Source organism: Colius striatus, chromosome 9 (genome assembly GCF_028858725.1).
Source record: "Colius striatus isolate bColStr4 chromosome 9, bColStr4.1.hap1, whole genome shotgun sequence".
Lineage (NCBI taxonomy): Eukaryota > Metazoa > Chordata > Aves > Coliiformes > Coliidae > Colius > Colius striatus.
The window spans coordinates 6127931-6149338 of NC_084767.1; the positions used below are offsets into that span (position 1 = coordinate 6127931).

The window sequence follows — 21408 nt, forward strand, 5'->3', positions numbered from 1 at the left end:
TGTACAGTAAACAAAATGAAAACATGCCTTGGAGGGGAAAGGAAGAGGATGACAGTGGCAGCATTTGAGCTTTTAGACTGAAATTTTAAGAGATTCATGTTGCCCAGGTGTTTCAATATCCTGTTCAGTTTATTAACTGAGTCTGTGCATATAACCATTTAATAATTCCTTGTTTTTTCCAAAAGCTGTCACATTTTCCTGAGGAACTGCTGAGGGATCTGGGGCTGCTTAGCTTGGAGATAAGAAGGCTCAGGGGAGACATTGCTCTCTACAAATACCTGGAAGGAAGATGTAATGAGGCAGGGTCAGTCTGTTTTCCCTAGTAATAAGCAATAGAACAACAAGAAATGGCCTCAAGTTATGCCAGGGGAGGTTCAGACTGGATATGAGGAGGAATTTCTTTACTGAAAGGGTTGTCAGGCATTGGACCGGGCTGCCCAGGGAGGTGTTGGAGTCACCGTCCCCGGAGGTGTTTAAGAAATGGTTGGATGTTGCACTTTGGGAAATGGTCTAGTGGTTGATAAGGCTGGGACAGAAGCTGGACTCGATGATCTTAAAGGTCTCTTCCAGTTGAAATGATTCTGTGATTCTACACATGCTTACTCATGTTTTAGAATAGAAGTACTTCTACTACATAAGGCATAAGGTGCAGTTCTATGTTACAAAACTGTCTGTTTTTAGGCACCTTTGCAACAATTCCTCCTAACTACAGGTGTATGATATGGTTCCTTCAGAAATGAACAAATATTGCTGTGATCTGTAAATGTCACAGGCAAGCCAGAAGTAAATCAGATGGGAAATAAAGGCATTAGCCAAGCCTAAGCTAATGAGCATTGCTTTGGAGCAGGTTATATTATCTGCAGCCCTGTTATTGCATCTTTACGCCTTCATCTGAAAATTTAGGAGAGTGATCTTGTCTGTTTGCAGCGCACTGAAAACTATCACAAATTGGCATGCAAACAGCCACACCTCTATGTGTGTGTATATATATATATCTCACTAGTTTCACATTGGCTCAATTTAACATACCCTCCATCTAATTCCTCTCCTTTCTTTCAAATGAGACATCCATGGATAGTGAAAAAATTCACAGGCACTTCCACTTATTCACTAGCAAGGTGCTGAAAAGTTTGGAAGCTGTCACAGGTAGCAAAAGAAAACCTCAGCACAACAGGTGTCCTCTTTCAAGGTGTGCTACTGTAACGAACGGCATTGTTGGCAGAAGGAAACAGAAAGTACTCAGACTTCATGTTCAAACAGCAAACATTTGAGACAGTAAATCTGAAAAAGGGCACCTGGAGAAGGAGGATGCTGTAGGAACCCTGTTTCCTTGCTAGACTATAAAATGGCCAGAAACTGTCCACCCTCAGCCTGCCCAGCTGTGTAGGTGAAATAATTAGGTGCAATAACAGGTCTTGTTTCTCTTAAAACTCTGAACATGCAGTGAAGTTGTCTGAAAATGAAAGATCCAAGGAAAAGTAGTGAACTTTTTTGGTTAAACTTGGTCACACTCTTTTTCTCAGTCAAAAAGTTGTAGGGGAAAACTCAGTAACAGAGACGACTTGAAGGGGAAGAAAATTACCATATTAAGTACAGTTGAGGGCAGGCTAAGCTTCTATTTGTTCTCTCCTTGCCATCTTATGTCGTTTAGTAACTGTGTGCTAATTTGGATATCACAACAGTGGGTCAGGAGGGCAATGAATTGCAAAGATATTTGTTTAAACCTTCTTAGCTTCCTAAGCCCTACATTTATTCTCTAAGAGAACATTTCTATTGTGAATCAAATCTATTAATATGCTGTTTAATCTCATTATCATATTACAGTTCCATGTTCTTTACTTGGTACTCAGATTTCTGATACAAAAATGTCATCAGTCTGACAATGTCACTTGTTTGCGACTTGGCACAGTGGAACAGCAATGCACTGTAACTTTCAGGAGGGCTGGCTGAATATCTTATGTAATAGGAAGGCTACTGAGTAAAGAATTACTCATTGTTTTAAAAATACACTTGGTATGTTTAAAAAATGTCTTTGCCTTCAGAAAAAAACCCCTCTTTTCTAAACATGGAGTTTTAGCAATGACAGGTCACATTTACTTAAAAAAAGAAAAAGGCTGAATAAATCTGTATAAAGAGTCTTATGAAATGTTGCATAATATGCTGACATTTCCCCCCCTGTTTTCCAGAGGGAAATGGCTTTCTTAATGCTCACAGTAACAGCAGTATGATTGCAAAATTTGAGGTAGTTTTGTTTATGTGACTTGTGTTACCATGTACTTCAGGTACGTAGCCTGTACACTTACAGCATCTTAGTGCTTCAAGTCAGGCTAGAAACATTCAGGCTTCAGTTATTACCGCAACTGCACATATTCTAAAACTGCATTCAGTGATGGATTTACATTATGTAAAACGCAATGCCACTTCTGTGAATTGGCAAATCAAATTGCTTCAAAAGTATACAGCCATCAAATTTTATCCAAGAAATGTTAATTGACAATAATCGACTGTTCTGAACCCAGATGAACTAACTATAAAGAAATAAATTAAAAGAATTTGAACGCTCCCTGAATAACATGCATTTAAGAACTAGAAAAATATGACTAGAAATGGAAGGCAAAATGCCCCAAATCATTATCAGTTAAGGCCTTTATAGGGTTTGATACCTGGGAAAAAATGCAAGCATCACATTCTGTTTCTAGCTCTTATTCCTGATAAGGAAATCATAGTGATATATAAGAAAAGACTGTCAAGGTATTCCATCAAGAGATGGATTTGTAGCCTTTCTTTTAATAAGAGCCTTGATGTAGGAACTGATATCAGTACTCACAGCGAGTATCATCTCTGTTGCCTGACACACCTCCAGTCTCTTGCTTTGGAAGAGGATGGCATACAGCTAATCACCCCTTGTCAAATGTACAGATGGCAAGATGCAAGAAGCACTTCTTTAAAGAGGAAGAAGAACCAGCCTTTCATTCAGCCCAGTACATTTACCATGGTCTTTACAGTGACAGTTCTGGTTTTCATTATATTACCACATAGCTGTAACAGACGTTTTCTTATCTATCCAGAATAAAAAATACACAGATATCATTGATATTGAAAAGCATTTTCACCTTACTTACACCTCCAGAGAAGCCAATTAACATACATAGTAGTCTGGATCAAATGAGTTAGACGAGCAACTGTGGAAAAAACAGCAATAGAATCCAAAAGACTTAACAACAGCATAAGCAATAAGTTGACTGGGAATTTAGCAGCACAGGAAAATATGTTGAAATTACAAATCTTGAGAGGTGATCAGACTGCAAATTTTGAACCATAGAGTAAAAGGTGTATCAGACACAGCACAGCGATCAGCATGAACAAGGCAATCAAGGCCATAGTTTCAAGATGGAAACACTCAAGATAGAATTATTGGATCCAACAATCTAAGAGAAAAAACAAAAATTACTAAAAATACCTTGACTATTGGATCCTGGAAGAAGCTTATGGGAAAGAAATCACTACTGAGAGAGCACCAGGAAGTTCATGATTTGAACTGCAATGCCAGAAATTAAGTATATTAAAATATCTGGTGGTCTACATCAGACCATTGGCTACGTCAGATCATTGCTTCTAGACCAAATCTTTCTAGATCATTTTTATGTTACTACAGAATTAACAGACGAAAGTTACAGGTTTTAGTGAAGCTTTTACACATTATTTTACAACTGAAGAAATGTTATATTCCAGATAGATGTACAATTACCCATAGGAAGACAACTGCACATTGTTGTGAAGACAGAGGTTAGAATTTGGTCCTGTTTTTTTAAGGTTTCTATTAATTAACTGGAAAAAGCACAGACAATGGTCTTAGATTGGCACCCTGAGCGTAAAGAAGAGACCATGAAATATACCTACAAGGGATCAAAAGGATGCTGATGACCATCAACATTTCTATTTAAAATAGAAAAGTCCACAGAACAAAATTGCATAACAATGAGTTAGAGTATATGTACCACACTTTATGACATATATTAGGTCTTCAAGCAGAAATACAACACTCCCAGTTTACCTATGTTATCTATACCCTTGCAGTAATATGCTATTCAGAACAGAAGACATAAAAAACTTAAGACTGCAAAGATAATAAAGGCCTTTGAAGAAATAATGTAAGAAAAGACAATAGGCCTAAAAGAATGGCAGGAAATTATGAAATTGTTATCTTCAATATGTGAAGTTTGTGTAGAGTAAGAAGAGATTACTTGTAAAAAACAATATGACTGTTTACAGAGGAAACAATTAGCCTTTACAAAGGCAAAAGATGAGTTAGACTAAAAGAGCAAACTGCTGAATACAGTTTGAGAAGCTTCAAGAATGGAAGGATCACAGATATGCCATTTTAACCTGAGCTCACTGCAGAGAAAATTAAGCATGCCTAATATGATTTAATAAGTCTGTGCTAATATATCTGCTGGTTAGTGTGTCAGAATCTTCCTTGAGCTTTACAACCTTTCAATTTCTCCATGACTTTATTACTCAGGTTTCAGAATTCTAGAAGTGAATCAAGATATAGGCCCAATTCTTTCTATTCCTTTCCCTTACTCTAACAGGCCCAACGATCCTTGAAAATGAGGGAGTATACGGAGCTGCTCTTCTGTGATGATTCAGATAAAATCTAAGGAAGAAATGATGAGAGTGGTGAAACACTGGAACAGGTTGCCCAGAGAGGTGATAGATATCCCCTCCCTGGAAACATTCGAGGTCAGGTTGGGCAGGGTTCAGAGAAACCTGACCTAGTGAAGATGTCCTTGTTTACTGGGTGCAGGGGGCAGGACAGGGAGCTAGATGACCTTGAAAGGTTCCTTCAAACCCAAACTACTCTGAATCTAAAAAAACAAACCAAAATCACCATGTTAGGCTGTGGAAAATCACTACCGTCCCAGACCCACTACTGTCATGAACACAACATGAAAAGTAAAGAAAGATTTGGTCACACTTTCATCTGGAATAGCCATGGGGATGTTCTTCAGTCGTTCTCCTCCTGAATCACCAAATCTCCAAGGGCCTATGATGGATTCAGCCTATACCACAGTCATGGAAGAACTGTTGTGCTTCTGTACTGTTTTGTAGGCTCTCTAGTATCTTCTGAGTGACACTGAGCAAAAACAGACTACCAGTCTCTGTGTCTACCTTGGAATCACTCCATACCAAAGTTCTACTTTGATTTTGCAAGCTGTTGTGGATGGAAGGACAAATCAGCACTTCTCTCACTACCTTTTGCAATTAAAAAAAGTTGTAAGAGGCTGTTTGAAAAAAAACAATGCTGAAATCTGAAGAAAACTATTTTAGATTTGCTAGTCTATAATGTATAAACAAACAGCAGTTCCAATGACTTTTTTTAATGTCTTTTTTACAATGTCTATTCTGAATGCAGTAACAGAGCTGTATAGAAGCATTCACTCTCATATTTCAAGGTTTATTACTCATGGCAATAATCTTTTCTCACATAGTAACTGAATCTGAAAAATTCATAAATATTCTGTGTAGTGATACAAGAGGAATCTAATGATTTCACAAAAGAACACTCATACTTTGTAAAATTAGTCCTTCACTTTGGATCCTAATTAGAGTTGAGGTGTGTGTTTGGTCCTGCTTCTAAAATACTTGGGGTTTTAAGGAAATCTTCATCTGAACCAAGCTTGGCACTTCAGGCTAATTTCTGGTTCTTGTACATGAAAATAATGATACAATATTTGGCCCCCCTTCATAGATAAAATATTCAGGACCATTAAATATGAATCTGTTTTCTCACTGCTGGTCAAACAGCATGAACAGCCGTCAGCTCCTTTCCTCCTCCCCAGAGCAGTCTATATGCAGTAGGACAGGGTTCTCTGATCACTACTCTTTCTGATCCTTTCCTATTTGATTCTCTTGTCTATTGCTTAAGGGATTGCAAACCTGATTATCTGACAAGAGTGAGTCTGGATACCAGAGCAGAAGTCCCACAGACTATGAACTGTGCTTGTCTGATATATTGAGCAAAAGGCTCAGTAAAAACAACAAACAAAAAAAACAAATGAAATTTGTTGCCAGTATACTTTGTGTTCATCCTGTAGGCTGGGGAATTTCTGCAACAGTTATTGGAATAAATTTACTCTGCTTACTGGATTGGATCAGGACACTAGTTAGTCCTTTCAAATTCTTGCTCATGATAAGCAATTTGCCTCTGGACTTTGGCTATTCCATTATATAGCTGAAAGCTCTATTGTATGAATAAGTACAAGTGAAACACGATACCTCAGCTAGTGGTGACACTAACACCTATGCACTTTAAATTTCCTATGATGTGAGACGAAAAAATTCAGGTAAGCAGAGATCTAGTCTCATAGAATTACCTACAGGGTTTCTTAGTTAATAGCTATGATTGTTTAAACTGAAATTGATTTTTAAAAAATAAAGTTTAAATATTAAATAAAAGCTTGCAGGTTTTTTTTTTCACATTGCTGAAAAATCACCAATACAAAGACAAAGATTTTACCTTGTCTTCAGGAACAGTGATAAAAAATGATCTATGGTACTATATAATCAAAACTAATCTCATCATTATGCATTTTCCTTCATTCATTGAAACATGTTTCTCTCAAATTAAAAATAATGAATATGTGAGATCTGAACCATGACAATATAATTTTCCCTCTTAGAAGACTATAAACTATAACCTATGAAACTGTTTTATGGTATCTACACACGATGGATTTTTGTTGTTCCAGTAAGAATGGAATAAAATGTTTTTCTGTCTGCAGGCACACTATGGAAGTGCAAAAGTTCTGAACAGACATGAGAAATTCCACCACTAGAGCTGTATGAAACTTATGTTTCTGCTTCACAAATAATCACTTGGGGTTTTCTATGATTTAGATTTTTTTTTAATTATAATTTTGATTTTTTTCCCTTTAGAATGTCATGCTGAATTATTAAAAAAAAGAAGATAATTCAACTTAATTTGACTTTCCAGTTCTGCATATGTGTGAAAGTTTATGCATTTCACATTGAGTACATTTTAGCATTCAGCCCAGCTTTGCCACTGTGTGAAACTCATCCAAAATGGACAAAGTGAAAAATGACAAGTAATTTATGGTAAGTGCTCCATTTTCATTAAGTATAATGAATACTTTTCCCAAAAGTGTGTATCTTGGCAAATGTATTTTCTGACTCAATTATCCATCCCCGGGGGACCATTCTGAGATTCAAAATTAAGTGCACAGCAAGTTGACGTTTTATTTCTGAGCAGTTTCTCATTTAGTCAACAGTGTCCTGGGCCATGAAAAGTTGAAAACATGCAAACTTTTCAAGCTTTAAATGCTTCTGGAGCAAATACTACTTATCCAGGTCATCTGAAAAATTTATGAAAGGAGGTTAAATTTAGGCAGTATTTCCAATGTTTCATACAGCTCTTACTAGAATATCAGCTATAGCCATCATTTTGGATTTATCCCTTTGGAAACAGATTAGGCATATTTAACTCTACATTCTGACTGAGAAAACATTTCACAGTAAATCTTAACTAGGTGCATGCTTCAGAAAAAAAGACATTCAGTTTCCCTGGCTAGAGGGCAGCATTCACTGTTGAGGTAGCTAAGTACACTGTTCTGCGGGGCTAAAACAAGATCATCATAATCCCACTCCACTCATTTTCTACAAGAAATTACACTTTAAAGCTCTGTCTGGCAAAAGCAAAAGTCTGCTTCCTGGGGCAATGCTAAATATACATCCTTGTTTCAATTTACCTTATTGACATCCATTCGCAACTTCTCATTGTTTGCACTGGCAGCTTTTTCTGCTGCTTTCTTTTGACGCTGAGGTCCCCTGCCAAAGAAGATGTAGTTGACCAATGCATACTCCAGCAGAGCCATGAAAACGAAGACAAAACATCCCATAAGGTACATGTCAATGGCTTTCACATATGGAATTTTGGGAAGAGTCTCTCGAAGATGGGTGTTAATTGTTGTCATTGTGAGCACAGTTGTGATTCCTGGAAAAAAAGAATTGACAAATCTATTGATTGAATTAATATTAATTTTCTAGCATAACAGCTCATAATATTCAAATGCTAGAGCTGTAAATGTCTAGATATTTCTTCCTGGTGGAACAAAACCCATTCCCAACCTCTCTCAATATTCTTCATATTTGCCTTTAATTTTTTGTACAGCACAGAAAATTACACCTCTAACAAACTATATTCAATCAAATAAACAGTAGATGGATTCTATGCATATGCTTTTAACCAATTAAACTGGAAATGAGTTTCAGTTATGTATTACCAGCCTAGTCAGTGTTATCTTGCTTTCTTCCAGCATTTGGAGAATGCCTGCAATCTTGAATTCTTATGGGAAAATGCTACGCAAAAAGGCCAGGTAACACTCAAACAGCTTCCTCTAAAGTTAAAATGTCCAATGGTCAATCTCAATGACAAATATCTCAATCTTTTATGGTGATTTACTGATTTTGTCTATGTGAGAGTTGTACAGGCAGGAATTGGTCCAATTTGTACAAGACTGGGCAACACTGAGAGACATCATTTAGTTTAGTGATGGACTTGGCAGTGTTAGGTTAGTGGTTGGACTCCATGACCTTAAAGATCTTTTCCTAGTGTAATAATTCTATGCTAACAGATACTCATATCAATATTTGTAACATGCTTGGATCCTCTGATGACAGGCACAGAATAAACACATGTGGGATTAGTGATGAGATGTAAGATTGTTCTGGATGTGAGGGAAATGATTTTACTTTTAGAACAGTGCAGTAACAGTAAGGAAAGAAAGCTCTCAACTTAAGGAGAAGTTAGCTTTACAACTGTAGCAAAACTTTATTTAATTCATACCTGAAAAGAAAAGCAATTTTTAATCCATAACACAATGTTGGATGTGTATTCTAGACTGCCATAGGCAAAAAGCAAACGAAATGCATTCTTTTTGGAGAAAAAGCAAGCAGCAAAACAACAGAAATCATGGAGACAATTAGGCTAATTCTGGTTATAATGATTATACAGTTAGCTGATTCAGACATGAAATCACTTTAATTTTTATTTAAATTGTGGTGACTTAAATGCTGATTCAAATAATACAAAGCTTAACAAGCCAGAGATAAAAAGATCTAACAGATTTATTTTCCAAATCATGCACTATCCACTAAGCCAGAAGCAAGAAAAAGCTAGTGCACACTGCATAAGATGTGTAAAAATGCCTACCTAAAGCAACTCTTGCAGCTGAAGCATCATAATTAATCCAGAAGGAAACCCAGGACAGGATAGTGATCAGAATAGAAGGCATGTAGGTCTGCAGAATGAAGTAACCAATGTTTCTCTTAAGTTTAAAGCTGAGAGACAGCCTTGGGTAGGCACCTAAAAGAGAATATTTGATATGGCCATAATTTAACTTGTATAAAGTCTGAAAACATTTTTCCATCATTTTGGGTTTATTGTTTCATGCAATACAGAGTGTACACAGAGCTGAAAGATCCAGGATAATCAGCTGCAGAATTTCTAAAAAGAATTGGGATTAAAGTGTGAAACACTTGTTGAAATGGGTGCCTAGAAATCACTGTTCAAGTCTGATTTCTGCGTGGTTTTGAAAAATTTAGGATACATAATCTTGATATACTCCCTCCAAAGACTATTTCTACCCTTATATACAAAGTGGGTTTTGAAGATTTTCTTGTTAACACACCTGGCAGCTTTCTCAAGGAGGTAGAGTATCACATAGTAACAGTCTGACCCAACCCTTATCTCTCTTGTATGATTTAATACATCATTGAAACGTTCTAGTTGTTTATTTTGGTTTTTATTTTATGAAATCCAATCTTATTTTCTAATCCTCCTCACAGTACTTCTTTTCAGCCTTCAGAAAATCATGTGCTTGCTAGCATAGGCTAAACTACAAATCCTGTAAGAACAAGGATTTTAAAGGTTTTAGAGCAAAACCAAAATAATAAAGTCTAACACATCCACAGTTTGGCACAAGGAACATCTAGAAAAAGTGAGAAAATGGTTCCTACATTTCCTGCAGGCTGGGTTACTTTCTGTAGGGTTTAGGGCACGAAGATGTATAAATGGCTTAATCAGTTTCATAGAAAAACAGAAAATACAGTTTATTTGATTGAGCCTTGACACGACAGGCTACTGTATCCTCTTCATATGTCAATGAGTGATGCCTTATACGCTAGGAAAGCTGTAATAAAAACTGTTCCCTTCATAATTCACATTTGCTGCTCTAACTTATGGCTATGTTTAAAATTTTTGCTCAGATACTGAAATGCATGTTAAGAAGGAACCCATTTCTAAAAGTTCTCCCAGTGAATTCCCCTTTTAGTTTCCCCTCCACAAACCTGTAGAGAAAACAACATTCTTGGTGATAAGCTTGTAGTCTACAATGGAGAACTGTGGCAGTTCGATCTTTGTCACTCCTGTGACTGCATTATCACCCCCACGCCAGTAAAATTCAATGTCATCTGTCGTATAGCCATCTATAAAAACAGGAGTAAACAGTTAAGGTACACATTCATGGAGAATGGTCCAGAAAGTTAACTCAGAAAACAACTTCCAATATATTTCTGAAATCAAACTGTTAACAACATAATAAACATACAGACTGACACAGGTAATTCTAATTTTTAATGGAAATTGGAAGTGTATTTTAATCCTTGTTTTTAAAGATATATTATATCAACATATTCATAAACTTTAAAAAATAAAGCCTACACACATCTTATATTTAGACCATAACTGTACATCCAGTATAAGGTAACTTCTTATTCTCAGGCTGGATAAAACAATGTAGGTTTGCTGTAATTTCAGTTCCTGGGCTAAACCATCAGCATTGGTAACAAGTTCAGGTCACCAAGAGATGCCCAAAAGAGATGCTTTTCTATCTTGTGTGACATAATCAGTATAGGAAAGAGAATAGTGAGAGCAATACAGGTAGGACAGAAGTTCAGTGTGCAGTTATCTGATCCTATTTTCTCTGTATGCTATGTAGTTTATAATCTGACCACAGATGAAAAGGACAAACTCTAGCTTACTTTTAAAAACACAATTCTTTTTGTCTGAAAATGACTTGTACACAACAAAAGACACTTAAATTCAGTGAGGCCCTTGTAAGAAGCAGCCATAGCAGATGCAACCACCATCACTCTGGATGGCAAAAAAAAAACCCACAAAAACCCAACCAAACAAAAAAAATCCCACTACTCATAAAAAAAAAAAGCCAAAAAACAACCCAGAAGGCAACACAGTCACACAGTCATAAACCATATGCATGAAAGATGAATCTGGGTTTGCCAAATGGCAGCTGAGCTAGCTTGCATATTCCAGAACTGGTATACAGAGAGGATCAGCAGATATCAGCAATAAATCTATGACAAAATCAGCAAATAAGATATTCATAAAGGTTTGTAGCCTTTAAAGGTTTTCATTGTTGAAAGTTGTAAATAAAGACAACTCAGAGATGAATAATGACTATGATCCTTTGGAGAAAATAACATTATAAAATGATTTTCTCATCCACAAACAGAAATCAAAATTATATACTAAACACATTTGGAGTTCTCACATAGCACTGAAAAGAATAACGCAGAGGACATATTTTGTGAAAACCTAAAAACTATACAATTCTTTCCACACACTAATTTTTGATAATCCAAGTATAACCCAGGTGGTGCAGCAGAAGGCAAGCAAGTTTAAAGGTGTGAACCCAGTAATCTGTAAAAACATGGAAACAAATGTAGATATGTATACAATATACAGCAAGTTTTAAAGTATTTTGTGATATAAAGTCTGTTCAAATGTACATTTTTAGTCATCAAAACTCATCAGTTTTGATGTTTTCTGATGAAGATCAATATGAGTGAACTTCGCCTATTGCATCCTTGAACAGAAAAACGTTTAGTACCCCACAAAGAAATCTCTCAGATGAAATTTACAGCACAAAACTGTTCTATATTGACCAAGAGATGGTGTATTTAAGGATAAGAATAGCTTCAGCACAATGATTTCCAGTAGCTAAGCAAGACATCCTTAGTTCAGCCAAAACTGTTGCTAGAACAGATTTTGAATTGGTCTATATTATTGGTTAAATTATCTCAAAAGACTGAAATTATAGACTTGCCCAGGAGATTGCAATTGTTTTGTTCTCATGAGGAAATAATGTATTTTGCTTCTTAATTATGATTTTCTGAGACTGACTAATCATGGGTGGGCTTCCTTCCCTATTTCTCATTTCTTCAGTTAAGCTTGTTCTATTTCCTCCATGGTATAGTGACAGCATAAGGTATATGATAAAAAGCACAATATTTTAAAAGTTTCTTTTCCTATCAAAATGACCTGAAATACTGAGGCACTTCTAAGTATTGAAAGATTCTAAGAAATCAAGAGTACTTGTACTTAGCCATGTAATTGAGATTATGATAGTTCCTGAACTAACTTGAGCTGTGAAACGTGACTTGAAAACCCTTGACAATACATTGTAATCTTTAATTTAGCTTTTTTACATTCATTACTTCCTGTAGTAAAAGATTACACCAAGTTCTGTCTCTGACAGCTAATGTAACACCTTGATAACTGCTCTCTTCTTTGGTTGTGAATGTTTCATCCCTCCAGACACCATTCTCCAGTTTTCCAGTGGATACCTGCAAAAGCTCTGTTCTAGTAAACAGACTTTAGTTTTGCAAATTGTTCCTTACCACCTGAATCTCCTAATAACAAAAACTGGCAATACTTCACAGAAAGAAGGCTTTCAGACCTTTCTGTGACATACAGAAGACCATTACATCTACTAGCGTGTCTTCTCCCAGTGGAGAAACACTTGTTTGAGAGGAAAGGAAATTACTGTTAGCATCGAGGCACTGGCTCTTGACATGTTTCTACTCTCTAAGTTGCAACAAGAAAAAAATCCCCACTTTTAAAGTAAGAGATAATATGTTTATGAAGAGCCCAAATGCCTCTTTATTTTATTTAACTTTTTAGAACATCTATTAGTATAATTTTTGGCCAAATTCCTTATAAGTAATTTGGTCTTGAACAGTCTAATCATACCAGGGTTCACAGGAGAACTCCAGGATTTGTGTTCCACCAGACTGTCAAATGCTCCAGCATAACCTCTCTACCAGGAAGGTACGGTCAAACTTCTTCCTGTATTCTTACAGCCTTAATACTAAGCAAATAATCAACAATAACTTTTTGAGGAGAGGTGAGCTCCTTTGAAAATCTGACCCAAAATTTCAAATCAAAGATGCCAAAACACTCAGCTCTGGGCTGCTTTGCAGAGACTGTGCAGAACTCCTTGTTGCTTAAGGTATTTACACTGGGGAAAGGTTAGGCTGAGACTTTGACACTAAAGAACAAGACTTATCAGTAAGCATTGGTAAGAAGAATCTAAGGAAGTCTCTTCAAGATTTTATTAAAATACTTCTTTCTCTTTCCAAAAAGGATAAATTATCCCTTTATTTCATAAAGAAAGAAAGAATATTATAGTGACCTGCACATAATTGCTTTTGCGTACTGCTAAAGTAACCAAAGACAATTGGATATAAGTTTAACATCTGCCAGAAAAGTGAATGGCTCTATTCATATATCTAGTGAGTGCTTTACAGATATGAAAGTCCAATTACCTGTGGCTATAATAAACTCCATCTACAGGTATTTGGGATTCAAAACAACTCTGCTTACAAGTTAAAATTGTTTAAAGACCAATCAATCTAAAATAGTAATAAGCAATCTTATAATACTTAGCAATAAGCAGTATTATAGAAAGAATAATCTGTGGCTCTTGAAAAAGACAGAACTGGTGAAAATCTGATCAAGATTTCTAAGTTATCAGATCACACATCAGTAACATAGAAAGTAAAATACACTAAAATCAAAAATGCTGCAAGTCACTTTTTGCAAGAACCTGAGTTTAGCACAAAACACTATTTGATTTAGATTATAAAAGAACTATTGTTTTACTATGTATTAAATTGTATGTAGCACTGCTACCAGCACAGAGAATCTGATTGATTGTTTTTTTCCTAAATCATTTATGTATCAGCAGCAGCACGATTTACTTCACATTGAGAAAGTTCAATTTCTTATTTCTGTCATGCATCACACATCAGCAGTCAACCAAATCAATACATAGTCCTGGTAATATGGCACCAATTCTGAGAGAAGCAAAGCATTCCCAACTCCCATTAATATGAACAGGGAGTTTATCTCTGCCTGTTCTTCAAGGAATGACAGATAATGAAGCACTGCAGATGAAAAGCAAACTACTAGTAGGACATAAAATAAAAGCTTCTTCATACAGGAACTACAAAACCACTGGTTTTGTTTTCCCAGTCTATTTAAGAGAAGTCAAAATTCAGAAATTCTTTAAATACAAACAACCACAAACAAAAGCTGTAGCATTGCTGGCTGAGCATAAGTGTACTTAGACACAAGACAGTTATCAGGAACATCACACAATACCAAAAAAGAAGCCAACTTTTCTAAAAAAACTCAGGGTTTATCAGTAGGATTGACTGCCTCACAATGCTTTTGTTTGTACACAACAGTTGGGCTATACTTTAGACTGATATATAGATGCACATAGACATCTAGAGTGTGAACACTGTAGGAACTCAAGTGCTCCATAGTACCAGTACTAAGGTAGCACCTGGATACTCAAGATAAGACATTTGTTGATTTATGGGAGAGGAAAAAAAGACATAAATGTGCTAAACAGTGAAAACGTGGCTAAAACAGAGAGGATTCTGAGGTTATGCATCAACAGCAAATTGTCTGAGTATGCCTAGAACAGCATTCGGCAACATATGCATACATTTTGCATCACATCTGAGCTAAGGAGAACTACTTCAGCATTAACAATGAGATAAAAGGATCCTATTGGGAACTGTCTTAATCCTAAACGTGTCTGATCAAGCTTATCCAAAAAAAACATCCCTCAAGTTACATCTTCTATCAGCTATTTTGGATGTTGTCAGCATGGAAGTACGAAGCAGCTCAATCTAGCCACTTCAACAACATTTTGCTCAGCAGGTCTGGAGGCTCTGTGAGAGCTGGTATTATACAATCTTTCTGATTACCTGAACTATTTGTCTTCAGCACACCAACACAAAACACATGAGAACACAGCAGGCTCTGGAATTAAATACCATTTACAAGAAGAATAGTATAATATATTGTGGAGAATCACATAGTTGCATTATGTACTAGGCATTTTTGGGAAACAAAAAAACCAAAACACAAAAATACTTTATAGCATACCAAAAATGTATGGACCCACAGATAGGGGATGAGTATCAAGTTACTTAATCTGTCATTTCTGATTCAATCAATTTGATTTGCTTTGCCTAACCACCCGCAAAACAGTGGCTTCTAAAATAAACTGGAAAAAAAACTGATGGAAGATATATCAGACTGAATGTTTTCATTAAGAATATACTAAATATTCTTAGCTGACAGCCTCAAGAAATATTAATTTATTTAAATGGAGGCCATAGACTACCAGATTGAGAAACTCAACACCCAGTACAGGTCCTGTACCATGAGATGAATGCTACAAAGAAATAGTAAATAAATGGTTAATACTGTTTATGTAACACATCATAGAACACCTTTAGTAGCAACATCTATGCATTTCTTTGTTAAAACACAGAACCCCTCCTTTCTCCCTTTTCAAGAATTTCCTCAGCAGTTTTGCATTTGCACAGAGCAAACAGCAAAATTACTTATAAAATCATGAGTAACGTGCAAAACACATTCTGAATTTCTAAAACCCTTCAGAACATTCACATTTGGTTCACTGCATCACTTCATTCTTCACCATCCACTTATTCATTCAGAAAAATGGAAAGAATTTTGCAGAGATCTTCAAAGCTGAGAAGAATACACTATACCATATACTGAAATCAATGGGGTGACACAAAAGGGGAAAGAGAGCCAGAGCTTGTGTACTGCTGAACACATTTGGCATCACTGAAACTGGAAAAAGTACATTGTACTTGTTTCTCTCTCCTCTTCAAAGACTTTTTCCCCGAAGGACCTGAGATTTGGATATAAAAGAGGATGTACAATTTCTTGCCTACAGTGAAAACCAGTTGAATTTTAGATTAAATTGGTAACATTCTCAAAAAACAATCACCTTCAAAAGTTGTACATGTTTCCTTACTAGACAGAACAGGGTGGGGAGAAGAAGGAAGGGAAGAAGGAAATGTAACCTCAAAATTATGGTAGGATAGTATAAAGGAAAAGGTGTTTTGATGGACAACTGAAATTACAAAATTGATTCTAGGGTTGAGTAGACTTCTCATGGCATTAGCAGAACCAAATTTGATTTTCATGCAGATGCTTCAGGCTGATTGTTTCTTATGGTCAGCCTGGTAACTGATAGAATAGGCATCTTGCCACAACCCATTAAATATGATTGCTGGGGTTTTTTCCTAACAATTTAAATGAAAATAATTTTCACTTTAGGACACTTATTTCAAAATACTTTCAGAAGTAAATTTCCACTGTTACAATACTTCTAGGAAAAGATAGATCAGAGAAAGACAGGGAGGTCTGTATCGGCGCAGTAATATTCACCTTCTAACCTTCTGTCTTCTAGAATTCGGCAATTTCTTGCAATCTCTGCTTCCATAACTTCAGTTACTCCCACCAGTATGAACGATGTAAGAAGTTATTGCATTTAACACTGTGGAGATCATGTAAGTATTATTGTTCCTCATGTAGGAGAGATGAGTATATGCAGCACCATGGTGCCTAGTAATATGAAGCTAACGATGCCTAATTAACCCAAAATGGATGCCATGTCATCCCAGCTGTAATCTTCCTGAAACTTCAGCAACAATCAGGCACCACATCATCCAGTGCTAGTCTGTAGTGCTCTACACTGGCCCTTTCTGTGTAGCTTGGAGTATAGGTCTTTCCCAGCTCTGTGGGAATTCACAAATCACACTCAAGAAGGCACTTCATGTTTTTCTTCTGATCTCCATCACGTCTCTTGCAGAACAAGTACTATGTATTAAACATCTCTCCAAACAGAATGAAGTATAATATATCTGGTCCAGTTTTATTTAAATATCTAAAGTTCAGGGATTTTCATCACTATTGAAATTACATGTGTGATTTCTGTAGGCAAACAAATAATGTTAGATAGCCATGTGCATTTTATCAGTATCTAGAAACATCCCATCCCATTTAATTTGTAATTAAAAGTAGACTACAGTAGAATAGAAGGAAGATGAATATTAAGAAGCCCAGGATAATGGTGTACTTTCTTGAAGCTCAATTTGATTATCAGCTCTCCTGAAGAACCAAGAAATTTACTTTCACTCCTCATAAGAGTAGATCTTAAAAGACACAGTAAGAAATTGGAATATATAATCATGAGGATGATACCAATCATTGGAGAGGAAAACAACATTTAGGCAGAAATAACACACTGCTATTTAAATGTGAACTGCAGCTGATGTAAATATGAAAAAATGAATACATCTATTGTTAAGTGATCTATTTCAATGCCACTAAATCACAAAATGAACAGAATTCAAGTGAAAATAACCATTTTGAAAAGTGCAATCAGGTATAAGCAGGCAATGGGCTTCTTTCAGAGTAATCTACAAAGTGAAAATACGTTTGAAGACTTAGGGAAATGTTACTGTATTGTTCATAACTGTTTTCTTCCCATGTATAAGTCAATGAAATGAAGTCAAAGTTAATAAAAAGAATAAATATCTTCAATATCACACTTTGGCATTGAAAATTGTTTACAGAAAAATATATTTGTTTCACCCAGCTCAAGAGATATAACTTCAAAAAGAAACTAAGCACACCTTGCAGGAAGCTGAACTGTAGCATAAATGTTGAAACCTAACTCAGAATTCCAAGAGAGTACTCAAGACTTACTTAAATCTACCATAATCAGAAACTTCCAGTGTAAAAAGGATAAGTGCACTTGCTAAAAAATATCCAGGACTAAAAATGTTCACCTGAAAAAAATTCAGTGAACTGTGCATTTCTCAAAATATTAGTTGCTATAATTAATAATTAGTATATAAAAATCCACAAATAAACAGATGGACAAGAACTCTGTTTGACTTACAGTGCATTTGTGCAGTTTTCTGATAGCTGAATAATTAAACAAACATATAGTATTAATAAAAAAATCAACTCTATAGATCTATAAAAAGAGCTACAATACACTCTTTCCCTAAGCAGCCCATGACAACTGCATAATCTGACTGAGTATACTGAGAACAACAGCAACTATGAAAACACAGAGCTGTTTTGAATGAGTGCAAGGAAGCCACAGAGGCAATAAATACCATCATCCTGGTCCTAAACTATGATCCTAACCTTCTGTTGACAACAATTTCCTCAATCAGAGACCTGACAGTATCTTAAATCTAATCAGCTTGTTTCATCCTCTGCTTAGTCTTCACTCAGCAAGTTTCTTGTCCCATATTTTTTTGTATCCAAGGAAGTTATTTTGGTGGTATTTGACTTACAGATTTGAGGAAATACCTGTATTAATAAGGACTTGCTTGCAAAATAGCTAAAAATGGACTGGATCTTGCATGGGTAGTATCAACAACTGATGAATCAAGAATGAAATATCTTCTGTATTTTTAAATGAGGTATGTGCATAAACAATGATTCCATTTGAAAGTATTATTATCTTTTTGAACAGTATTGAAGACACAACTTGGGTGCAGAGGGAACATTTTTTGTACTTTGATGTAAACATATCCTGAATTTCTCACTCACATTCAAAAAAGATAGTTTTGAAGATTGATGGAAATGCCTCAAATCCTGACTTCTTCCATAAAACTGGATACTCTTTCTGGTGTTTGAAAACAGTTATTAGCAACTGTCTTCTACTCTTGAATAGGTGATGTTTCCAGGACAGAGCTTTTACAGTAAATCACATCCACACTGAGTGGGTGTAAATGACAAATTATTTTCTCCTCACACCCTTTAAGGACAAGGATCGTGTGGGGAAAACAAATACCACCAATTTCATCACCGCAACCTGTACTCATCATTATGTTTTGAGCTGATCCCTACAATTTCATCTCATTTGGCTACATTAACTTGAAATTTATGCAGAGGAAAATTGATGACCAAAACAATTATGTATGTTCTGGAAATGATGAAGGGGCTCAGACACTGAGTATGGCTTTCTGGGAGGTAAATTCATCTCCCAATTTTCTTAAGACTTAATTGAAAGACTATATATGTTGGACTACATTTTAAATTTTGATGTACATTTAAAAAAAGAGAGGAAAAACAAACAACAGCTGGCAACCTTAACGTTACTTATAAAACTGCTTTAATGCTCCACTCTGCTTAACCATTATGTTGCTGTATTAAAAATCCAAGGCCACAAGGAGATAAATGTAATTTGTAGAAGAAAGCCCTGCTGTCTGGTGCCTGTGCCATTTGTTCTATTTAGAAAAATATTTATTCATTAAGATATGTTAGTTTGCAACAGTGTAGGGCAACTTCTGGAACATTATTCTGTCTTTACCTGCAGTATTCAGGATGGTATAGTGTCTAAAACAGTTCTTCTTCTAAATAAAGATCTAGTTATGAAAGAATAGGAACATTGCTCTCATTTACTGTCCATCAACAATGTGTCAAACCCCATTACTGATAAGAGCTAGACATCATTAGAACATTAAAAAACCACAAACTTCTTTTCACACATGTAAAATTAAGGTTGGTTTTAGACACTTAACCAAGCTTGCAAAAACTTACTTTCCTTTAGTAATAACTTTAAATGAATCCTCTATGTATATGGACAAATTTAGGATGATTTGTGAACTTTTTCTTAATATAATTTCCTATCTAGATAAGTCCTCTGTCTTCTAAAAGCTTTTCCAGGGATAATTACATGTACCTGTGCTGTAGAGAACTATTTCCACAGTACTATGAAAATGAAGTTTATAGGAATATTAATTATAGCTCCTGATATTGTAAGAACTAAGTCAATATTTCCTAAGCATTGCAAGAGACCTGTAACATTCCCAGATGTCCTTCACCCAGACAGTTGGTATCAGAAACTACATTTCTGGCTTCTCAAAATATTTCAGTGGGAGCTGTGTGCCTGAAGGCTCAGAGGACTTTTCTGGAGGAAGCTCTGCTGTGACACCTATATCAGAAAAGACAGCACAGGTTTGTTGGCAATATCCCAGCTACTTCCCTAGGATGCTGAAAGAGGTAAGAATAAATTATTTTGACATCCAGCCCTCCAGGTTGTAGAAACAGTACACAAAGAAAAGTTATTTGGCGGTTAACAAGATGCTAATTGTTGTGGATAGGTATGCACAAGGTAGCAGAAAGTAGAAGTGTTTTAAGAGGAAATGGGACAAAGAAAGAGAAAGAAATCTACTTCAGCTCTCAGCATTTAATTGGTACAGAAGACTGTAACCCTGAAGAGCCCCAAACACATCATTAAGCAGCTACTTTCTATGAAATCCATGGCAGAAGCAACCTCCTTGCACATTTTTCCATGCTAAAAGTGTTCACTTACTTTAGTCCAATTTGAAGCTTTGGCTTTTATGTAACAAAACCCATGTTCAGTCCTGCTCTACAGGTAATATCCTCTTTTACTTAGTAGCCTGTACTCCCCTCTGGTTTGCACTCACATTCCCAAGTACCATACCAAGAAGACCTCACCATCGCATTTCTTATTTCAGACTTTTTTGGGTTAATGAAATCATCTACAAGTGTTCCAACAGTTGCTTTTCTTCCAAGTAGCAATTCCAGGCATTCCTCAGGGCTATGTGATTTCTTGAAGGAGATGGGACTGAGACAAGATAATGCCAACTCTTTAAGGAACTTTTCCCTGCAACTAGATTTTAACACACTCTGTTGAGTTTTATTCTGTTTTCCTCTAGCTCTAGTATCTTAACTGTGTCAACATGCAAATATGCATTACATAAGGTTGTCTCTTGGGCTGCATGAGCAGGATATCTGCATGTAAATGCTCATTAAAAGGAATCCAGCACAATATTTTAACATACATAAAAGAGAATCAGCCTCAAATACAAAAAGTTAAAGCACTACATCTTTATGCTGAGAGTCCCACATGGACTGCACCTCTCTCGTGCCTTTGAAGTAAATATCCTTCTTCAAAAAAACTAAGAGAAAAACATATGAATAATAAAATAATGTATAATACACAATGCAGCAATGGAAAATGTTATTATTAGTACTTCACAATCACTGTATTTTTCTGACATGACTGCACAGCTTCATTCTTGAAGGAATTAAAACACAAATTCTGTTTCAAACTAAAAATGTTTGTGCTTCGTGAATCAGAAAGTTATTACTTGCAGACAACACATTGCTTCTGTAGAGATGCAAGAAGCTGAAAGTACAGT

The 21408-nt window shown here is 35.9% G+C and overlaps 1 protein-coding gene across 3 annotated transcripts in view; it reads right to left on the reverse strand.

Moving 5' to 3' along the window:
* Positions 1–21408, reverse strand: part of GABRB2 (gamma-aminobutyric acid type A receptor subunit beta2) — a 141768-nt gene that overhangs the window by 8919 nt on the left and 111441 nt on the right. For 2 of the 3 annotated variants that reach the window (XM_062002348.1, XM_062002346.1), the window contains exons 6-8: positions 10369–10506; positions 9233–9385; positions 7770–8014 (exon numbers count right to left, since the gene is read on the reverse strand). In XM_062002348.1, the coding sequence (XP_061858332.1) occupies positions 7770–8014; positions 9233–9385; positions 10369–10506 (536 nt within the window). Of the gene's footprint in view, positions 1–7765; positions 8015–9232; positions 9386–10368; positions 10507–21408 lie in introns of all 3 variants that reach the window. The other variant, XM_062002347.1, reaches the window with a different exon arrangement.